Below are 19,280 nucleotides of genomic sequence, written 5' to 3'. Positions count from 1 at the left end.
AATTACAGTACACACTTTAGAAAATAAAAAGACCTGGGTACGAAGGATTCAAAGACTGCAAATATAAAAACAATTTTGACAAGAACTTGGTCCAAAACTCCGTAGTCTTTTCAGTCTTCTCAGTCAGTTTTTTTGTTTGTTTCTGTCTGTGTTGCAGTCTTTAACTCGACACATTCTATATATAAAAGCAACAACAACAAAAAAGGAAGAAAAAAAAAAGAAAGAAAAAGAAAGAAAAAGATTCAGACAAACAACAACAACGAACATCTCAACAAAACAGTCCAATCAGACATAGTAGAGCCAGTAGATGAGGTTGAACATTGAGAACACCGAAGGGAAGATGATCCGTGACCAGCGGTCGATGGCGTTCACATCCGTCAGGTCGGGGATTTTGATTTTGAGCTGCGAGGACCGCCTCCGCAGGCGGCTGCGCTTCATCTGGGCGGCCCGGTCCAGGGAGTGCCGGCTGGTGGAGCGCGGGCCGATCCCGCCGCTCTGCTTGCGGTACTGGATGTGCGACGAGGCCGTGCTGTCCAGCTGCACCATGGACTGAGAGTTCCTGATGTCCGCCAAGCTGGTAGTGATCTCGCCTCCCCCCACCTCGTTGTGGATCTCCAGGGTGGTCAGCAGGATGTTTCCGTGGCCGTGCGGTTCCGCCTGGATGGATAACGAAATGAGGAAAAACGAATTAACAACGCTGCGTCCGGATGAACGGAGCAGCTAGAGAGGACTCCACCTGAAAGCGCTCGCCCTCGGTGCACAGCGCATTCAAGACTATGAAATGTGGATGTCGTCATGGAAGGATTACTCAAACGGGCCGACCGGGCACAGGCCCAGAGACTCCAAACCACCACAGAAACTGGCAACCGGTTACAAAGAGACACACAACATTTATAAAGAGACACACAGCAGCTACAAAGTGACACAAAACATCTACAAGGGGATGCAAAATGACTACAAAAACAGGCAAAATGACTATAACGGGATGCAAAACGAGCAGTCATTTTGCATGTTGATGTTTTGCTCCTATGTAGGAGGGGTGGGGGCCCAATTACTCATAATCCCGTGGCTCTTTGCGACTTGACAGGTGTTTATAATGATAGTTGTATACAACGCTTTGCCCCTCTGCATTGAGACATTAAGTACACTTATCATCATATCATTCTGTGCATCACAAAAAGAAACCTTTCTTGTGCGTTTCTTGAAATCGAGTGAAGGAGGGAGCTGTTTCAGGCACAGCTTGGACCTCGACCTCATGCGCCCGCCACTCACTTCCATGGCATTTTTGTGGCAATTAATGGGAGCCACTAATGCAGCTTTTCTGCATGACTGACGAACAAGAGGAAAGCTTCCATTGATGATACAACCTTTGCCCCCCCCCCCTCCCGTTTGATGTTTTTTTTTCCCCGGACTGAAGCGATGTAAACCCACATTATCACGGTCAACAATTTAATCAAGCATATCACACACATCATACTCCATGCCTATGATGTGTGCGCCACAAAACAGATCAACAATAATGGACAATGGCGATCATTCATGCAAATGTAGCAACTGTGGAAGTCCCACCTTTCCCTTTTTTGCTTTTATATGTTTCAGCGTTTGCATATTTCAAAAGGGTTTTTAACTAAGGCTCATTAAGACGTGTTCACCGACTTCACCTGACTTTATACGAACTTGCGCGGCGTCTCATGTTTGCTTCCCATTTAAACTGTTTCAAAAGCAATGGGCTTACAATGTCTATTTTACTATTCGGTTGGAAAAAAAAATGCTATAATTTAATATTTCCATTTCCTAAACGAATCCTGGTACTAATGCGGCAAAGATGCATGATTGGGGGGACCTCTGCAGTAACTACCCACTGGTTTCACTCTGTGAGAGCCGGGTCAGAAACGTGGCTTTTAATGATGATTTCAGTGAAGAAGAAAAAAAATAAAAAAGGATGCACGGACAGCATGCATTCAAGGTGACCTCTGAAAGGGGAAGACCGGCTTCATATCTGAAAACACCACTTTTACAATACGATCGAGAAATGAGCATCATTTCGACGGAGAAAGAACTGCAATGAAGAAGTCAAAGTCAACATGAATACTCCTGAGAATAATGGCGATGTCATGAAGATGTCTGTTGCTGCTTGACTCATTCCATGGATGGGGAGATATTTTTGCATCGAGGCAAAAAAATGTAATAAAAACATCCATGTCAGCTGATGGCAATGGCGGAGTTGACTCAAGGATATTGAAGAGTCTCACTGAACGAACAACTCACCGAGCGTGAGTGGCGAAGACCTTTAACCTGATTGGACCGCTTTAGGGACGCGGTCCTACTACCTGCCTCCTGAGGAGATGAAAATATTCAGCCACATGTGGGGAACAAATTATTGAATTTTTTTAACCCAACATATTTTGCCTCCTGAAGCCTACATGTGGTGTACAGATGCCTCTGATAATGTCATGCAGTTACGCAGAACATTTTCCTTTTGCTGCTTCCGCTATAGAGAGCCGACCAAACAGTTAATTTTTACAATCATTGGAATGTCGACGCTGTTTTATCACTCAAGTCCTGTTAGGAGGAAGAAAAATTAAGGAATTTGACAGCCCACTCAGACCTTTCTACAGTGTATTCCCATGGCATTTTCTGTGGAAATAACATCATTAATTGATTTACTTATACTTCAATTCAATCCATTCATCCACTGATAGTTCGAGTCGAGAAATCACGTCACACGCGTCCAGTCATCAAATCTCAGCTCACCCTCGCGGCGTCGTATTTGGCTGCCCTCTCATTGTTGGCCTTCTCCGCCTTCTCCGCCAGCTTCTTTTGCATCTGGGGGCCCCTCCCGAAGAAGATGTAGTTGACGAAGGCGTACTCCAGCAGGGCCAGGAAGACCATGACGAAGCAGCCCATCAGGTACATGTCGATGGCCTTGACGTACGGGATCTTGGGCAGCGTCTCCCTCAAGTGGGTGTTGATCGTGGTCATTGTCAGCACCGTGGTGATCCCTTAGGTGAGGAAAAAGGGAAACACACATTGTGTTTTTAACCCTCATAAAGAACCTTTATGAAAGTGTATTCTCTCGACTGAGGATTTTAAACAAATGCACACTAAATTCTACCTATTAGGTACATCCAGTATTTATTTTTCTTCCAGGCTTTTTCATTATCCCGCAAATAAACCCCGGATGGCACATTTGATGCCTAATTGGTCCAAACCTGTCAGAGCATAAGCTCAAAGAGCACCCCGTCATGCTAAGCAGATGCTTCAATCTCGTCAGTAACTTTAAGGTCACGCTGGAAAAAAAACCTCCAACAGATATCTTCGGTGTTACTATAGAAACAAGAATATTCTTAAAGGAAACATGGTTGTTCTGTGGTTATTTCCTCTGCTAGTTAGTGCCCACTAGAAAAGAAGAAAGCTCCGAAATTGCCTTGCTGAAGTGTCAAAGAAACAGTGTGTGTGTGTGTGTGTGTGTGTGGGGGGGGGGTTCTTGAGCACTCTTATGATCACTTTCATGTTTGATGCCATTTTACTTGCATAAACACACACTGGTAAGTGAGGGCATAACATCTGCCTCATCGAAATTCAAAAAAGGTCTGCCTTGAAACCCCCAACTGGCCCTTGGTCATCGAGCAGAAATAACTCATGAGAATAGTGCTGCATGTATCTAGCCTCCAGCTCTTAGTAACCTTAACCACAAGGGATACAGGGTGGAGGCTATTTGGTGTGTCCAAGTAAAGGCACCCTCGCACCTTGTACGTTTCTGCATGACAGAAGGAGATAGACACTATGTGAGATTCATATGAAACTACAGACAAATAGATGAGGGGAAATCGAATTTGCTGAGGTATGATACGTTACTAAAGTGGCCCTGAAAGCTCAATGTACTATAAGTTAAGAAGACACATGCAGATAGGCAAAATAAGACAGAGAGAGCACAACCAAATACAGAAACGTACTGCAACTACAGAAAACAACCAAATACAGCAACGTACTGCAACTACAGAAAAAAACCAAATACAGAGATGTACTGTAACTACAGAAAACAACCAAATACAGAACCGTACTGCAAAAACAGAAAACACCAAATACAGAACCGTACTGCAAAAACAGAAAACACCAAATACAGAAACGTACTGCAACTACAGAAATCAACCAAATACAGAAACGTACTGCAACTACAGAAAACCACTAAATACAGAACCGTACTGCAACTACAGAAAACAACCAAATACAGAAAGATACTGTAACTACAGAAAACAACCAAATACAGAAACGTACAGCAAAAACAAAAAACACAACCAAATTACAGAAAACGATTTACAATGTTTTCTAATTCATATTTATTGTGTTCTGTGCAGTGTGCTTTTTGCCTTTTACTTGTGTAACGCAACCAACACACTAGCGTCTCCCAGCGCCACCGTACATTTCAAAAGTCGCAGCAAATCAACACACGCCTTACTCATGATCACCTGAACACTGACCTTCTGCAATGCAATAATAACGCTATGCCTTATCTCATAATAGATATGTGGCAGATATATCTCTACTACTTTATCTACTCATGCTGGAAATAAATGGAGCCCATCAGTGGCCTGGCCGCTCGTTTCACACGCGCGGCAGCCAGGCCATGTTGGAGTGTTTGTGTGTACGCATATGTGTGTCATTAAGTACAGTGAAGAGACCAGGACAGTCGGGGGGCTAGGAGGAGCGAGATAGCTAAGGTCGAGCTAGCCCTGAGTGTGATTTATTGGCACATTACAAGGCTAACACAACTCACGCGTATGAGTGTGTGTGTGTGTTTCTGTTTCGTCAGAGGGGCGCGTGTGTGCGAACGAGCTAGCACGTGCACATGGTTCGTGTCCCTTATTGGATGGTACGATCTCTAGTTTTTTTTTTTTTGCTTAACGACAGCCTTGTTCTTTATAGGTGTTCTCTCAGCTGTGCCATTACTCTCCGTCCTTCACTCCCTCCCTGCCCTCCATCCCTCTCTCTCTCTCTCTCTTTCACTCCCGCTCTTCTGCTCCCTCGCCCCCTGTTTCGGACAATTTAATCAAGGGGCCATGCGCCCATGGGCCTCCCTCCTTTTTCATCACGGCGCTCCACTCTGATTTGTTTTTTTACAGGGTCTCTCTCACTCCGTCTCTCTGTCTCGTCCCATTGTTGTTGGCTATCCCTGCCTCGACTTCCACCTCTCCCCCTTTGTGTGTCCCACATCTCCTTTTCCCCCCCATGATCTCACCATCATTTTGTGGTGCTTTCACTCTCCTCTCCTCTTGTCCCACAGTCTCTTTCTCACCTTCACAACTGGAACAAAGGCACACTGCAATCGAATCACGAACCAATAGGCAATTAGCAACATGGCCCAACGTTGTAAAAAGGAAAAGGTATCATGTAGGGTGCAGTAAAGCGCGCAGCGCGGCAATGAATGTTAACTGCGAGAACACGTCCAGTCATCACGTGCAGACGGCCCAAAATGGCAGCTATCTAGTTAGCACGCGTGGTGCTTCAGCATGCAGTCGAAGTGTGGGGGTGGGGGGGGTTAACGCACTGGGACTCACACGGTGAACTCAAACACTTAAAGTGCTCCTGCACCAATTACAGCTATTGACCACACCTTGACTGTTCACATAATAGGATTGTGAGTGAGCGGGGCGACTGCGGGAAATGGCTTGCAACCGCATTAGCGAAGCGAGCGGGTCATCTGCAACTTTAACATCCTTTCGGAATTGCTCAGGAAAATGAGATTCTCCTTCAAACAATTCAATTGTTTGCCTGCTGCCTCCTTGAATTGATTCCTCCCTGAGCATTACACTACTCTTACTGGCAGGTTTGCACACAGAAAAGGAGCAGATGCACACACACACACACACACACACACACACGCACACACACATTGCCCGCACACGCCCACTTGCACAATGCACCTGCTGAAAGCTTGTAATGATCCATCAGGAGAAGTGGATGGACCTCCGGTCGCCGCTCAGCTGCGGAGGCACACACACACACACCGGATATTGCAGCTAGCAGGACTTCACACATACGCTGCCCCCTCCCCGCCACCCCCACAAACACACACGAACACATTTAAAGCACACATTAACGATGGTAAAGACCGGATATTGCATGCGTGCCATCACAGAAATAACCAGTTCAAGCTGGCAAATAACGGTGGATATGAAGCAGATACATGTATGTGCGCACACACACACACACACACACACACACACTGATCGCTAATGTGCTGCATGTGCCTGTGGATAACAGGTAATGGATCAAAGCATGTTTTGCAAAAAGCATGATGATGTGTTAAGGTCATTACTGTCCCATTAGACATCCATATAAAGATGATTTAAGGACCAAAGCAGCAATCAATTGGTATAGCCGGATTGAGCTGTTAGGAGGCCCCGGGCAGAGATTTAACGCTGGGCCACAGACATGAGAAAAAGGGAGAGAGAGGGTTATGGTTTGCAACAAAGGTTCTTGGTCGTATCTGCTGTAACCATTTAGCCGTTTGGCTAACGTCAATTTTGCCAGATTTCATCAACAGTAGCTGCCTAGTTTATTATGCTAATGTTAGCTCCATGAGTAGGTTGAAAACAGATGGAGGAGGACTTAACAATGCGCAAACTGGATGCGCTAATCATTCATTTTGTGGGAATGTAGCCATGACCTCGGAAGTAAAGCTTGATTATTCCCAGAAAGGGGAAGTCTGTATTAATCGCCTCTTCCTGGTTGCAAAAAAAAAAAGTGTGATTGCAATAGAAGTCTAAGAGAACTTGACCCTACTTCACAGAGGGTTTTTAGTTATTGAAAGCTAATTGTAAAGTTTTCGTCATTCAGCGTTCGGTTGCCCTTAGCTGCACTCTCTCGTTATAATTCTGGTTGCAAAAAAAAACAAAAAACATGTCGACGGACAAACTTGCCACACTCAAGGCTTCAAAACCAATGGATAATGTGACGGTGACTACATCCACTGATATACTGTAGGTTAATTAGATACGTTGTTATTATTTATATTACTACTGTGGGTAGTACGCTTATATTAGATCAGATAAACAAACTGTTTAATCCATCCTTTAGACTTTTGTTATTGTGTTTTTTTTGTTTTGGAAAGGCTTGTAAAATTCTCCAAGCAGTAGGTGGTGAAATCCACATTGCTGTTGCTAAGCTATGATTGCACCATTGTTGATCAGGGGAGGCGTTTAACGAATGGTCAATTGCCAATTTACCGTGGTACTAATTATGCAGCTGGGGAGAATCTGTTTGTTAAAATTGCTTTTTTATTGATTGTCTTGACAACCTTCTTATTGCATTTCTTGGTTCCTCATATGCCATCTAGAACTACAAGGACCCAACTGTGCTGCAACCTCCTGTGAAGGATCACCATGATTACAAACCAGCGGCCCGCTGCTTCCTTCTCTGTCTTGTTTACGGCTCACAGGAGCCCCACAGTGTCTTGAGCCTTTGCACCCACAAGCAAAAAGTGAAATTATGCTCATTAGAGACATGATGTAGTTATAGCTCCTGGAGGCCTCTCAGTGACCACAGCAACAGCAGACAAAAGGTATGACCCAGTTTGGTCCGAGTCAAGGTTGTGTATTTCTGCTTTTGCCCTACGGAAAGGCAGTGGACAAAACAATGTTTTTACCAGCTTGTTCCAGCATTTCAGCTGCAAGTAAAACCAATTTGCCTATGTCCATAGAAGACGAGGACTTAATTCCTCTTTTTTTCCCACATAATAGACATGTTCTTCCAAACCATTTGCATTTAGTCCACCAATTTCCAAGCCATTCCCTTAAGCTTCCACTAATACCGCCATAGTGCGAGGAGTTAAGCCAGGGAGGTTGTGGCTCATTCTGGTCCCTGGTCTCATCTTCGAAATCCAAATACCTGCTCCTTAACAGCCACTGCCTCTTACCTAGAGCCACTCTGGCTGCTGACGCGTCATAGTTTATCCAGAAGGAGACCCAGGAGAGGATGGTAATCAGGATCGATGGCATGTACGTCTGCAGGATGAAGTAGCCGATGTTCCTCTTTAGCTTGAAGCTTAGAGACAGTCGAGGGTAGGCACCTGAGGACGGGCGAGACAAAGGCCGAAGCAGTGTTTAAATCTTTGGGTTCAGAAATAAAAATGTTCCGGTAGTATTAAGAATATAGAAACACAATTGGTTCCATAGATTTAGTACCATGTCAGTGTTGACAGTAAACACATCTAACTCACGTTATTCATAGGAGCGCACAGGGATACCATGTGTTTTGGTTTCAGTTTCCATGACAACCCCGACAGCATGGGATGGATTCATTGCCATGGTAACAAGTATCCCCGTCACTGGCGCAAACACACACCAACTCTCTCACACACGCACAAGGACTGTAACCCTGATTTGTGATGATGCGACACAATATTAAAGATTTCACCGCATTTTGCCTCATCAATTCTCAACCATTTACATAATTCATGTGGTAATTCTGAGACATTCAGCATCACTGCAGGAATAATAGCTTTCTGAATGCACGAAGCAGTGCGTCTGATGCTTCACAAGTCTGGGAAATGATATTCCTCTCCACGATCTGCTATGGCGGAGCATTTCTGTCATTACTTTTATAAACAGTATATACAGTATACGTGTGTGCGTGTGCTTGAAGAAAGTGCGATGCTTGATTTTTTTTCTTTCTCCCAGCATATCTCTTTAAGGGATGAATCTATGGCTCAATACTCCCACTATTCTTTTGCCATTTTCTAATTTTCTCTTTAAATTGGTGGAGAACTAGGGAAGCCATTACACTATATTTTCCAGTCCGTGGGTTTCAGCCAAAGCTACTTGTGGCGAGCTTGGGTCCAATCAACGGCACCCTCGTGTGCAGAGTTGGATAGAGAGTCACTCTGAAGAGGCACACAATCTCATTAAGATTCTGTGCCGACTGTAAATTAGATTGCAATAAAATCCCGACATATGATTTTAAAGGTCCGGGGCACTTCATCAAATTGTTGTTATCTAAAGCTGCTGACTGGTATAATTGACATTTGAAGGCAGTCAGCAAACACAAGACACAGTTTGTAGCCTGGGCAAATATGTGGGTCTATGTGGGGATGGTGTGCGTTTCAACGCGATCGGTCGAATGTGTCAGTTTCTTGCGTCGCCTAACAGCCCATTAGCTGCGTACGTTAACGGTTGGTAGGTAGTTGGCGATGTGTTGTGCTAACCGCTAACAGACAGTACACACACCGCTGAACCTCTCAGCACCTCAGCCGCTGAAGCATGTATTAATGCACTAACTTTTCCAGATTTATCACATCAGATATGTTAACCACAGGCTTGTGGTTAACATACACGCTAACCATACACTTCATTACGGTGTGAATGTGGGAACAGACTGTCCCAGGTCCTAAAATATCCCATTCACTTCTTTAGATGCGTACCTAATGGCAGCTCCTGCAGCCTCAAACGGGAGCCGAGTATCTTCGCAGTAGCGGACGCAGAAGTGGTTTGAGAAAAAAAGAGTGGGCTGAGGTTCACTGGCGCGTGGGTGTGGAAGTGTACTGGCTGTAACTGCTACACCAAACAACATCCGCGAGTGGGAGGTACTCCATGTGTGAGGCCGAGGCGGAGAGTGAGGAAGGAGAGGAGAGGAGATGGGATGAGGGGATGAATATGGAAGTTGAGTGGCTGGTGACAGAACGACAATAGAGTCCGGGAGGGCGGCTGGATAGACGGTGGCGCTGAGGGGTGGGAGGTCCGCTGTCTGTCTCTTTTGTCACCCTCGTGGCAGGCGTGTGTCAAATCAGGGTTCAAAAGTTAGCATCCACGTATATATTTCCCCACTGAGCCCATGGATACTAATGTATCAGAGCTTCCTCCTAAAAAGCCTTTTTTCTCGTTGTGTTAAAGTGAAATATATCCTGAAATGTTCATATGTGAAGGAATATTCAAGGGCTTTAATGTCAATCTACAGCAAAACCATTAAATATAAATGCTTTTGAATATTTGAAGCTGTTATTATTGCAGCTATCTTAACAACGATGTCAGGGAGGATGAAGACAATAAAGGTGATGACAGACAATGATGGATGCGCACAACACGCATAACAACACACTTAAATGTCACCCAACACAGCAACGTGAGCAGTCACGCGCGCATTTGCATACGGACTCACTCACTGTATGTACACACACAAACAAGCAGTATATGTGTGCTTAGAGGAGAATAATTGATGTTGTGGGTCGCATTCCGCATGAATGTATGATGCCCTGAATCCCGGGCTGCTTTTCCGTCGGAGAGCAGGGTAATTGGCATCCAACCACACCTCTTACAAGAGAGAGGGAAATATATACTGAAGGAGGCTGGGGAAAGTAAAAGAAGGGTGAGAGAGAAGCCAAGACAGGATAGAAACCCGGGGATAGAAGAGCGAAAAGGTGGGAGGGAATTAAAGGCTGGCCAGTGGCACATGTAACGGAGGGAACCTGGTCATTAGCCAGTCTTGCCTTTGATGTGCTTCACACATCCTGCCAAGAGCACGGGAGCAGGACCACTAGACACTGAACTTTAATTGTCGCCACCCGCAGGGGACGTGCCACGTCTCTGAAACAAGTGCACTCCGGCGGGCTCGCCTCGGCACATCCACATGCGACTCACACGCGGACTCGGGAGGCACACACACACACATGCCGAGCACACAGCCAGGGTTGATGGCGCAACGCAATGCGGCACGCAGCGCCACATTGCGAGATGAGGACTAAGACGCAGTGAGAACGAGGGCGACTCAAAGTGAAGCACGTGTGGGAAGGGAAAAAAAAAGGAAAAAAGTGTAGCCTCAAAAGAGATGTTAAAAATACCCCCCCCAAAAAAAGCTAACAAAGGGATGATCTACTCTTTGTGTCCTTTTTGCAGACTGGGTGTGGCGCCTCCTCATGAGCATAACTTCTGTGAGAAATTCTGTTATTAATAAACGTCAAACAGCTTTTATTTCCCCGCTACCGCTGTGGAGAAGCTGCCTCCCTGGATGAGTCTCCACTGACCAGATTATATGGCAGTTGGTTAGGGAGCGTCAATAAAGTTCTGTGTCTGGGACTTAATGTACAAATAAAAAACAGATTAAGGAGCTTGGCGTGCGACAAATGAAATCCAAAGTTCACTTTGTGCCATAGCAGAATATCCTCGTGAGCAGTGAGGATTGTTGAATTACTCTTCTGTACTTTTCTCCAAGTTAGCAACTCAAATGAATCCCATGAACTACGATATTGCAAATGATTTTCTAACTTGACAAATTGCATCAACCTGTCGGCCTGTCTTCCAATTAATTGCTCTGGGAGACGACGAAAATGGCCATCGCCAGTTGAGGATGACAGCGAGAGATTTATACGCTGTGTAAACCTCTCTCATGCATTGGCATTTATTTTTCCTCAGCATCCATGTTTGCTTTTTTTGGTTCCATAAATATCAATTTGGGGTTTTGGAGGATCCTTTGGGTTTTCTGCAGGCCATTGACACACTACTTTGTTACACTACCGTTGGCATTGGACTTATTTCACAACCTCGCAATGTGAGAGCTCAACCCAACATATACCTTCACTTTGAGGGTGTGAAAGTTTTCATATTATCTGCTACTGTCACACTGATAGATTGTATTGACTGATTTCATTGGAGTCCTCAGCTGCATTTTGTTAGCATCAGCGTGATGACTAAACCCTTAACTCCGGCGTCACCACTCAGGGTCAAGGGCCAAACCGACCTGGACATAATTTGCGCTGTAAATCTTGACGTTTACATCATGTTTTGGTTAAGTACCATCCCTGCATCAGCCGCTGATACATAAGGGATACTTCAAAGGCGGAGCATTTTCTTCACTTCAACCCAATTAGAAGCACTGACAAACACAACTTTGGCTCTGAGGATTTTAGATCAACAGATCAAGCTTTGGCACGGATTTCTTTGCTACAGAAATTGATTAAATAATCAGTTTGAAAAGAGGCCAACACTCGATATGAACAATATCATCGAAAACGTATCATACACTTTGTCATGCGTTATTCCCGAAGGAAATTCAGTGTGTGCACAACACATTGCAGTAGAGCATATTTACCTGTGGAAAAGACTACGTTTCTGGACACCAACTTGTAATCGACAATGGAGAACTGAGGCAACTCGATCCGCGTCACCCCGGTTACAGCCGACTCGCCTCCTTTCCAGTAGAACTCGATGTCGTCTGTGGTGTAGCCATCTGCACAAGTAGAAACGCGCACGCACGCACGCACACACGCACACACACACACACACACACACACACACACACACACACCAAGGTGTAACCATCTGTCTAACCATCACAGGAGACCAAGATATGCGGTGTTGCTGATCCTCCAACTGGGCTGTCATTTGGGAAGAAGCATGTTTGAAGTTGTTTCCAAGAACCAGACGTTGCTTTGAAAGCAATTGAGTTTATAGTTTCAGTTGAGTTCACAAAAATGTCAAAAGACAAAAATAGCTGACATTTCTTGTCGTTTCTCTTTTTTTAAATTATAATACAGACACTATTAGCAACAAATCTGAAAAAAACTCCAATGTGCTCCAATCTTAAAGCTGTCTCAATTTAACCTGCAAGGATCCTCTGATTATCCTTATCTAGTGTTTTATAAATAGTGCAGTAGTCATTCGGGGCGTACATGGCACCGACTTCACCACTACACATCCCTGGGTCCTCACCAATACACCCGCCAAGTGTGAAGTAGAAAACAAAGATCTCAATGATAATCGGGCTTATATGGATAGATTTGTCTGTGTCCACAGATTGTTTTTGAGAAGTACGGTTAAAAAAACCCAAAAAACGGGTGAAACAGATGAAAAGTAAAGATTTGGGATGTGCTGCTTCAATTTGACCGTTCTTTCTTCTAAACTGTCTCTGAAAAGTCTCCAAACTTGCAATAATACATCTGCTAAAAAAACTATTTGCAATGAGCTCATGAATTCTGCCGCCGGTCACAATTGCCATATCGGGTAAACCCCATCCGGAGGAGGATTTACTGCTAATACAGACACTGTGTTGGTTTTCTCTTCAGTCTGCATACTGTGCTGACAGTCAGTCCTGACGGTCTTTCTACTCACAGCTCTCTATCTCCAGAGTGCAGTTCTGTTCGTCCAGCGGATACCTTCTGAGATCCATCATACATGCTGCTGTTGTAGTTATCCTGAACAAAGAGACATAGGAGAGGAGGCAGGAGAGAATATGTTAGATACTGTATGCGATCCACACAAATTGTATTGAAAGGAAGACGGATGGGAAGGAATAAAGAAGGAAGGGATGACTATTGCATTTTATTTCCCATTCGAATTGTTATAAAAATAGCAAAGCAGGCAAGTAGTAACTTAACAAGGAAGCATGCGGGACTGTGGAAATATAAATAGATTAAAGCATTAAGGTGATAGCACTTGAGTTTGTCCTATCATCTTTAAAGGAAACCAAATGTCCATTTGTCTTGACACTAAGTTCCTGGGTTGGCGTCATATTACTGGGTATTGGCATTGTTGTCTTAAAATAAGATTATGGCACCGCCTCCGAGGTAAAATGCTGACTGTGTAACTGTACACATGATAAGGCTATAGATCGCAGACCGAAAAGCAGTCCTCACACTTGTTTTTTAAAATCCGCCCATATCCCCCGAACAAACTGGCTATCCTCCATCCAGCGATTAAGTGAAAATGTGTGCAAGTAAAGATCATATTAATGCAACACATTTTGGCAGAGTTTAGTGCCTGCTCATCTGAACTGGGTCATGAGGAGGTATCCCTTTTATTTATCAGATGTATGAGCTCACACAGTTAAAATAAGCAGCAAAGTGAAATGCAAATTCCGAATGATTTAGGCTAAGTCTGCCCTAAATAACTTGGCACTTAGTCACTGTGTCTTCATTCGGTTAAGACTCATGAGGCTGCGATAAAAAACATTAGGTTTTGTTATTATACCGCTAAAATGACATGGTGTCTGCAAGATATAGATGTATTGTTATTATTGTGACAGGGCAATTGTCTTACTTGGAATTCCAATGAGTGACTTTATACCATTATAATATATATGCTCTTTTCTGAAAAGACACTTAAAACTGCACTGCAGACTTCGAGTAACTATAAAGCAGAGCTGTAAGAGTGTTGAATCGTGAATAATCAAATAAAACAGTTAAATAAATTATAACATGAATACATTGTATAAAATATAAACATTAACAAATGAATTGGGAAGTAATTTAATACATTTCTAAAACAAGTCATAATTATTATTATCACGTTTATGTCACCATTCTTATTTTCAAAATAACAGAGCTTTTTTGGGGGGGTTGGGGGTCTTTTTATTATATACCTAATACTTGTTTCATAATTCCTGTTTTCTAAAGTTTTTTGTTTCTTCTTTATTTTATTTGCCATTGCAGTATGCACAGTAATGAATATGATGTGATAAACAGACTTTTATATAAACAAATTAAAAGTAATGTACTGTCAATAGTAAAACCTTTGCATTTATCCATTATTTTCTGATTAACCGATTGATAATAATCAGTAGTTGCAGGCCTAATAAATCTTCGATACCATGATGTGATTCTGTATTTCGGCACGTTACTCAGCCTCACCTGACATACATTTATTGGGCAGCTCATATCACAAACACCACGTCACACATCTCCCTCTGACTTTGATCTCTTGAAAGCATTGCGAGGCCTATAAGTAGGCCACAAGGCTAAGTGCTATGAACTCCACTTGCATAATCAAGCATGGCTGTACGACTGTAAAGTATGAACACTGACGGATGCAAACGCAAGTATGCATCCGTGTTCACACACACAAACACACACAAACACACACACACTTTTTTCTCTCTGCACTCTAATAATTCAAAGCATGCATCCATATTCATAGGTCACACCAACTCGAAAAGATCAATGGAAATTCAAAACAAGGGCTTTATGAAACAAATATCAAACAACAGCTGCACGCTTCACATTGCATGAAGGCACTGTCTAACCTGTTCAGACTTCATTTCATGGATGATCTCTGGCTGCGCCCTCCCTCCCTCCCTTAAAAATCCAATGCCGGGGTGCCCTTGAGCAAGACACGTAATCCTCTGGCTGCTCCGCGGCCAGCAGCAGAAAACTGCCAAGTTCTTAACAGGGGCAACTGTGGTGCCGTAACAGGGCTTTAAACACATCGAATGAGCTTGACGCTGGGAAGCATCGGGGAACGTTTTTTGTTGCCTGTTGTGGGGAGTGTTGCCCGATTGCGTGGCCCATGAATTGCACATTATAGATTATAGATCCCAAAAGATCACTCCTTGCACTATACTGAAAAACGCAACAAATAGTTGCATGTCGAATCAGTTAGGTTCTTTCTGTTTTTCATATTGGGTATAGTTCACAGTATAAAGTTTTGTTTGTGAAAAGGGCTCAGCAATTTCCTAAAACAGCCGGGTACGCATTCTAACAATGGAGCTCTTCGTGGTAGGATCAGTTCATTGTTGGTGTTGGTCTTTGAACCGTCTTAGGACTTGTTGACAATGTATTGTTGACCCTCTTGCATACATTTTTCCAAATCTAAATTCGGAACCCACCTGAGGCCGTAGAGAACGGTCCCGTCTGGGTGCAGGCGGATCATTCGGTTTTTGACAGTGACTCCGTGGACGAAAGACTTCTTGTCGTTGAGGAAGTAGGTGTCGGGGACCCAGAGCTGGTCAGCAACCCTGTTATCCAGGGTCAAGTTGAGGGGGATTCCTATGTAGGCGAGACGCTTGTCCCTCCAGTACTGTTGGAAATACATGGTCAACGTGTAGTCCTGTGGACATAAACACAGGGCAAAGAGCCCATTACAAAAAGTCACAGCTGATACAGACATTTATGATACATGAATTATACACACTTCACATCTTCCTGCATGGAACAAGCTGCTGCGGACCTCACAAGCAAATATTAACCGCTCTGAAATATTTACTCTGCCCATTCCCCGGCTGTTAGTGCTGCTAATATTTATCTGACATGACACAGCCTGCTACACGGTGGACGGAGTGTTGGGCCAAGTGGTCTCTGCCCTCCCCTCTGGAATACGGTTACCCATACAGTCATGTGACACTGGACAAAAAGCGTGGATATGCTGACTGACTCATGTAGCTGCAGCCTTGGTGGAAAATATTCACCTGTCATATCTGTAGCGTATTGCCAGTGTCAGCAGTGATTCACAAAGCCGAAGAGTTGAACTGTAATGGAGCCCAACAGCTTTTACAACATATGTCGCCTTTCATTTCATTCCAATAGGCTGACTCCAGATATGTACAGGATTGTTTTTCCTCACAAATACATAAAACATATTGTCAACTATTAATATCCAATGGCTTCTTTTTGTATGCAGTTTTGTTGAATGCTTAGCTACTGTTATTTCCCCTCCTTGTGGGACCCAAATGGAAATGCGTACCTTTAGTGACACTTTATTGTTCTATCCTCTGAGATCATCTCTAATTTCTCAGGCTAATAGGGATTTTTGCAACCCCCCCAAATGCAATTTTTTTAACTTTATTACTGAATCTCAAAGGTTAAATTGTGCGGTATGTAAGAGCTTTGGAGTTCTTTTACCACTTCCTGTAAATGCATTTGTAGCTGCATTAGCTGGACCAAATGGTCATCAGTCAATGGCTATTCTCATATAAATCCCCTCAATCTGCTGAGCTCAAACTACACTTTACAAACAGAGGTAATTATTGGTTTTCTCTAAAATCACTCAAGTGTTTGCAAACATGTACGATTTGGAGAGTCTCTGTATCCGTCTCTGTGACGAACCCTCGCCATCTGGCCAGATAAGCATTGGCAAGAAGCACTTAAATTCAGCCATGAGGATACTATTAGTTCTGCGATATCCAGCATTTTAATTATATAGGGCGGTAAGAAAATAAATGTTTGTGTTTTGCCTTGATTCGAGTAGTATTTGAGCAGAACGGAAGCAGCAGCGAAGATAGAGGACAGAGCCCCTCCCTTCTTCCTTCCACATCACATAATCCATTTACCCAAGCTAACAGTCTCTCTTCTCTATTTCTGTATTTCTCTCAGTCTGTCTGCACCCCCCTCTCTCTCTCTCTCTCTCTCTCTTCCTCTCGGGCCGTGCCATGATCTCCCCTCTGCCCGCTGTGGCGTTGAAATGAAACCAGCCCGCACCGAGCTGGCACCGACAAAGGCACACATGTCCGTCGGTGTTGCAGATTTCGAGTTTGCCCCAAACGTAAATGTAAATCTGTTTAAATTTAAATAATAAAAAAACGAGGATTAAAACGGCCAATGAAACGAGCACGTCTTCCCAAAAAAAAAGAAGAATGCGCGTTACGCAACCGTGATAGTTATTTGTCTCAACACTGTGTTATTACTGGAGCCAGGGAAGCTGTTGAGGTTTCGCATTTGCATGAGAGAAGGGAATGAAATACGATTATGACTGCATGTTAATTATTCATTCCTGTATTTCTTTACTAATACTTCAATACTGCATGTTTTCCAGGATTGGTTCGCGCACGGAGATGTGAACAGGAAAGCTCTTAGTCAGCACAGGATACAGATTGGTCCCTCAGCATGAGGAGGAAAGCTCATTGGCTCTGAGCCATAAATGTATGGCGTTGGCACCATAGCCTGTTTGGTGTACGCAGCCTCCGTGGTGATGGAGCCATTCTGGTTGAGGCTGGTTATTACTGTACCAACCGTTTGGGAAGAAATATACTAATATTCCAAAGATGCGGTACTACGATAGCAATTAATTTTTTGGGACGCTACTATCATCTATCAGCACAAAGCTGCAAATACGTTAAAAATACCAAACACTCTGTATCCAGTGCAGCAGACAGAGCTGCTTAACCCCAAGAGGCTCGGAAAGCTGACAGAACCTCCATTGGTTTCCAGTATAAAAGATAAATGGCAAATTACCTGTGGAAACCATTGGATTCTTAACAGGGCCCGCCACCAATTTAGCATATGAAGTTATGTTTACTTGTCATAAGGAGTACCCCTCAGCTAACCCTAACCCTAGTCAACGTGTTTGCTTTTCCTGTTAATTTCTTGGATGTTTTGGGGGGTTTTGATGCCTGAAATAAGGTCTGTAATTAAGCTCAAGAGATTTTAACGTCTTCTACTCAGACATAATTGAATTTGAAGCCTTTCCATGTCTCGAACACCTTCTCTCAGTTGAGGTTTGACACTGGAACATATCTTACAAGAAGCTTGGGCGTGGGGTTAAAGCCTAATGAACAATGGTATTGAGTTGCATTATGGGAAATGTCTGAGGCTCCTTTGGAGCTGGACCAATTCTGGAGACTAAAAGTCAGGACGTCTGCTTCAATTATGACTTCAAATTATTTTTCAAACCTGCACTTTATGGTTGTGCAATATTACATAATAATTCAAAGAGGTTTAAGAAGTACCCACTTTCAGATGGTGAAACCAGTCATCCGCCACGTCGTTTTTGAAAGTGCCTGCCCTTTTCCAAACGGTTTTATAATGATGGCTTCTCGAACAAGTGCCAGTGCCTGCCTTATCACGTGTACCTCTGGGAATAAGGATCCGAATGTCACCCAATTTGGACCGGATGGTCATAGGCAGGTCACTGCAATATAGCAATACAAGATACGCTGCACCGCTCTGGCATATGAATACATAGTCGGAGTCGACCGTCCCTCTGTGCCTGTAAGTGATGAGAATAAATCCTTGTCAATTTCCAGGATTTTATGACATAAAAAGCAATAAGTGTTATCAGTCATCGTCTCATTAGGGGGTCAATGTGGATGGATCACAGCATGTGGCAAAAATGAAATCTCCTGTTAAGACTTGCATCTCCCTCAACTTTATCCCCCTCTCCCCCATCAATCCTTACAAATGACTAATGTCACTTTCACACCGCCTCGTTTTGACCCTTATCACATCACTCCCCCCACCCCCACCCCCACAGAGCGGTATCGCACTTTCGGTATGCATTTCCATCTCCCGCCTGAGTGTCAGCAGGTGGGCAGCGCAGCAGGCGGGCAACAGCAAGGCATAAATGATGCAAATGAACCGTGTAGCCTGTACAAACACGCTGCGAAGGAACCCTCATCAATGCTGAATGGAGACAATCAAATCGAATTTCAGATGAGGCCGGGTGCAGCTTTGCAGTACCTGCCCTGCGACTTTTGAAGGACGGGGGGGGGGGGGGAGTGGGCTCGGATTTTCTATGAACTAGGCCTGTGGATTATGAATTATTGACAGCGCTCAGACAACACATGAATTCCCACAGCGTTAC

General features: G+C 43.9%; 1 protein-coding gene across 4 annotated transcripts; it reads right to left on the bottom strand.

The window, feature by feature from the left end:
• Positions 1 to 285: 285 nt before the first annotated feature.
• LOC117742333 (gamma-aminobutyric acid receptor subunit beta-3-like) lies at positions 286 to 18,530 on the bottom strand. Of its 4 annotated transcripts, XM_034549552.1 has the most exons (7): positions 18,431 to 18,530; positions 15,592 to 15,812; positions 13,101 to 13,183; positions 12,082 to 12,219; positions 7,919 to 8,071; positions 2,755 to 3,002; positions 286 to 657 (listed from the first exon to the last, which is right to left on the bottom strand). In XM_034549552.1, exons 2-7 carry the CDS (start codon positions 15,795 to 15,797, stop codon positions 286 to 288), a joined length of 1,200 nt encoding a protein of 399 aa, XP_034405443.1. In that variant the 5' UTR covers positions 15,798 to 15,812; positions 18,431 to 18,530. The 4 variants fall into 4 exon arrangements, with proteins under 4 accessions (XP_034405443.1, XP_034405453.1, XP_034405435.1 ...); XM_034549562.1 differs by lacking the exon at positions 18,431 to 18,530 and having other exon boundaries at positions 2,761 to 3,002; XM_034549544.1 differs by lacking the exon at positions 18,431 to 18,530 and having other exon boundaries at positions 2,764 to 3,002.
• Positions 18,531 to 19,280: the final 750 nt, after the last annotated feature.

The sequence above is a fragment of the Cyclopterus lumpus genome, chromosome 2, assembly GCF_009769545.1.
Source record: "Cyclopterus lumpus isolate fCycLum1 chromosome 2, fCycLum1.pri, whole genome shotgun sequence".
NCBI classification, from domain to species: domain Eukaryota; kingdom Metazoa; phylum Chordata; class Actinopteri; order Perciformes; family Cyclopteridae; genus Cyclopterus; species Cyclopterus lumpus.
Note: the sequence above shows the minus strand (reverse complement) of the source record. Positions and strands in the feature narration are given on the sequence as shown.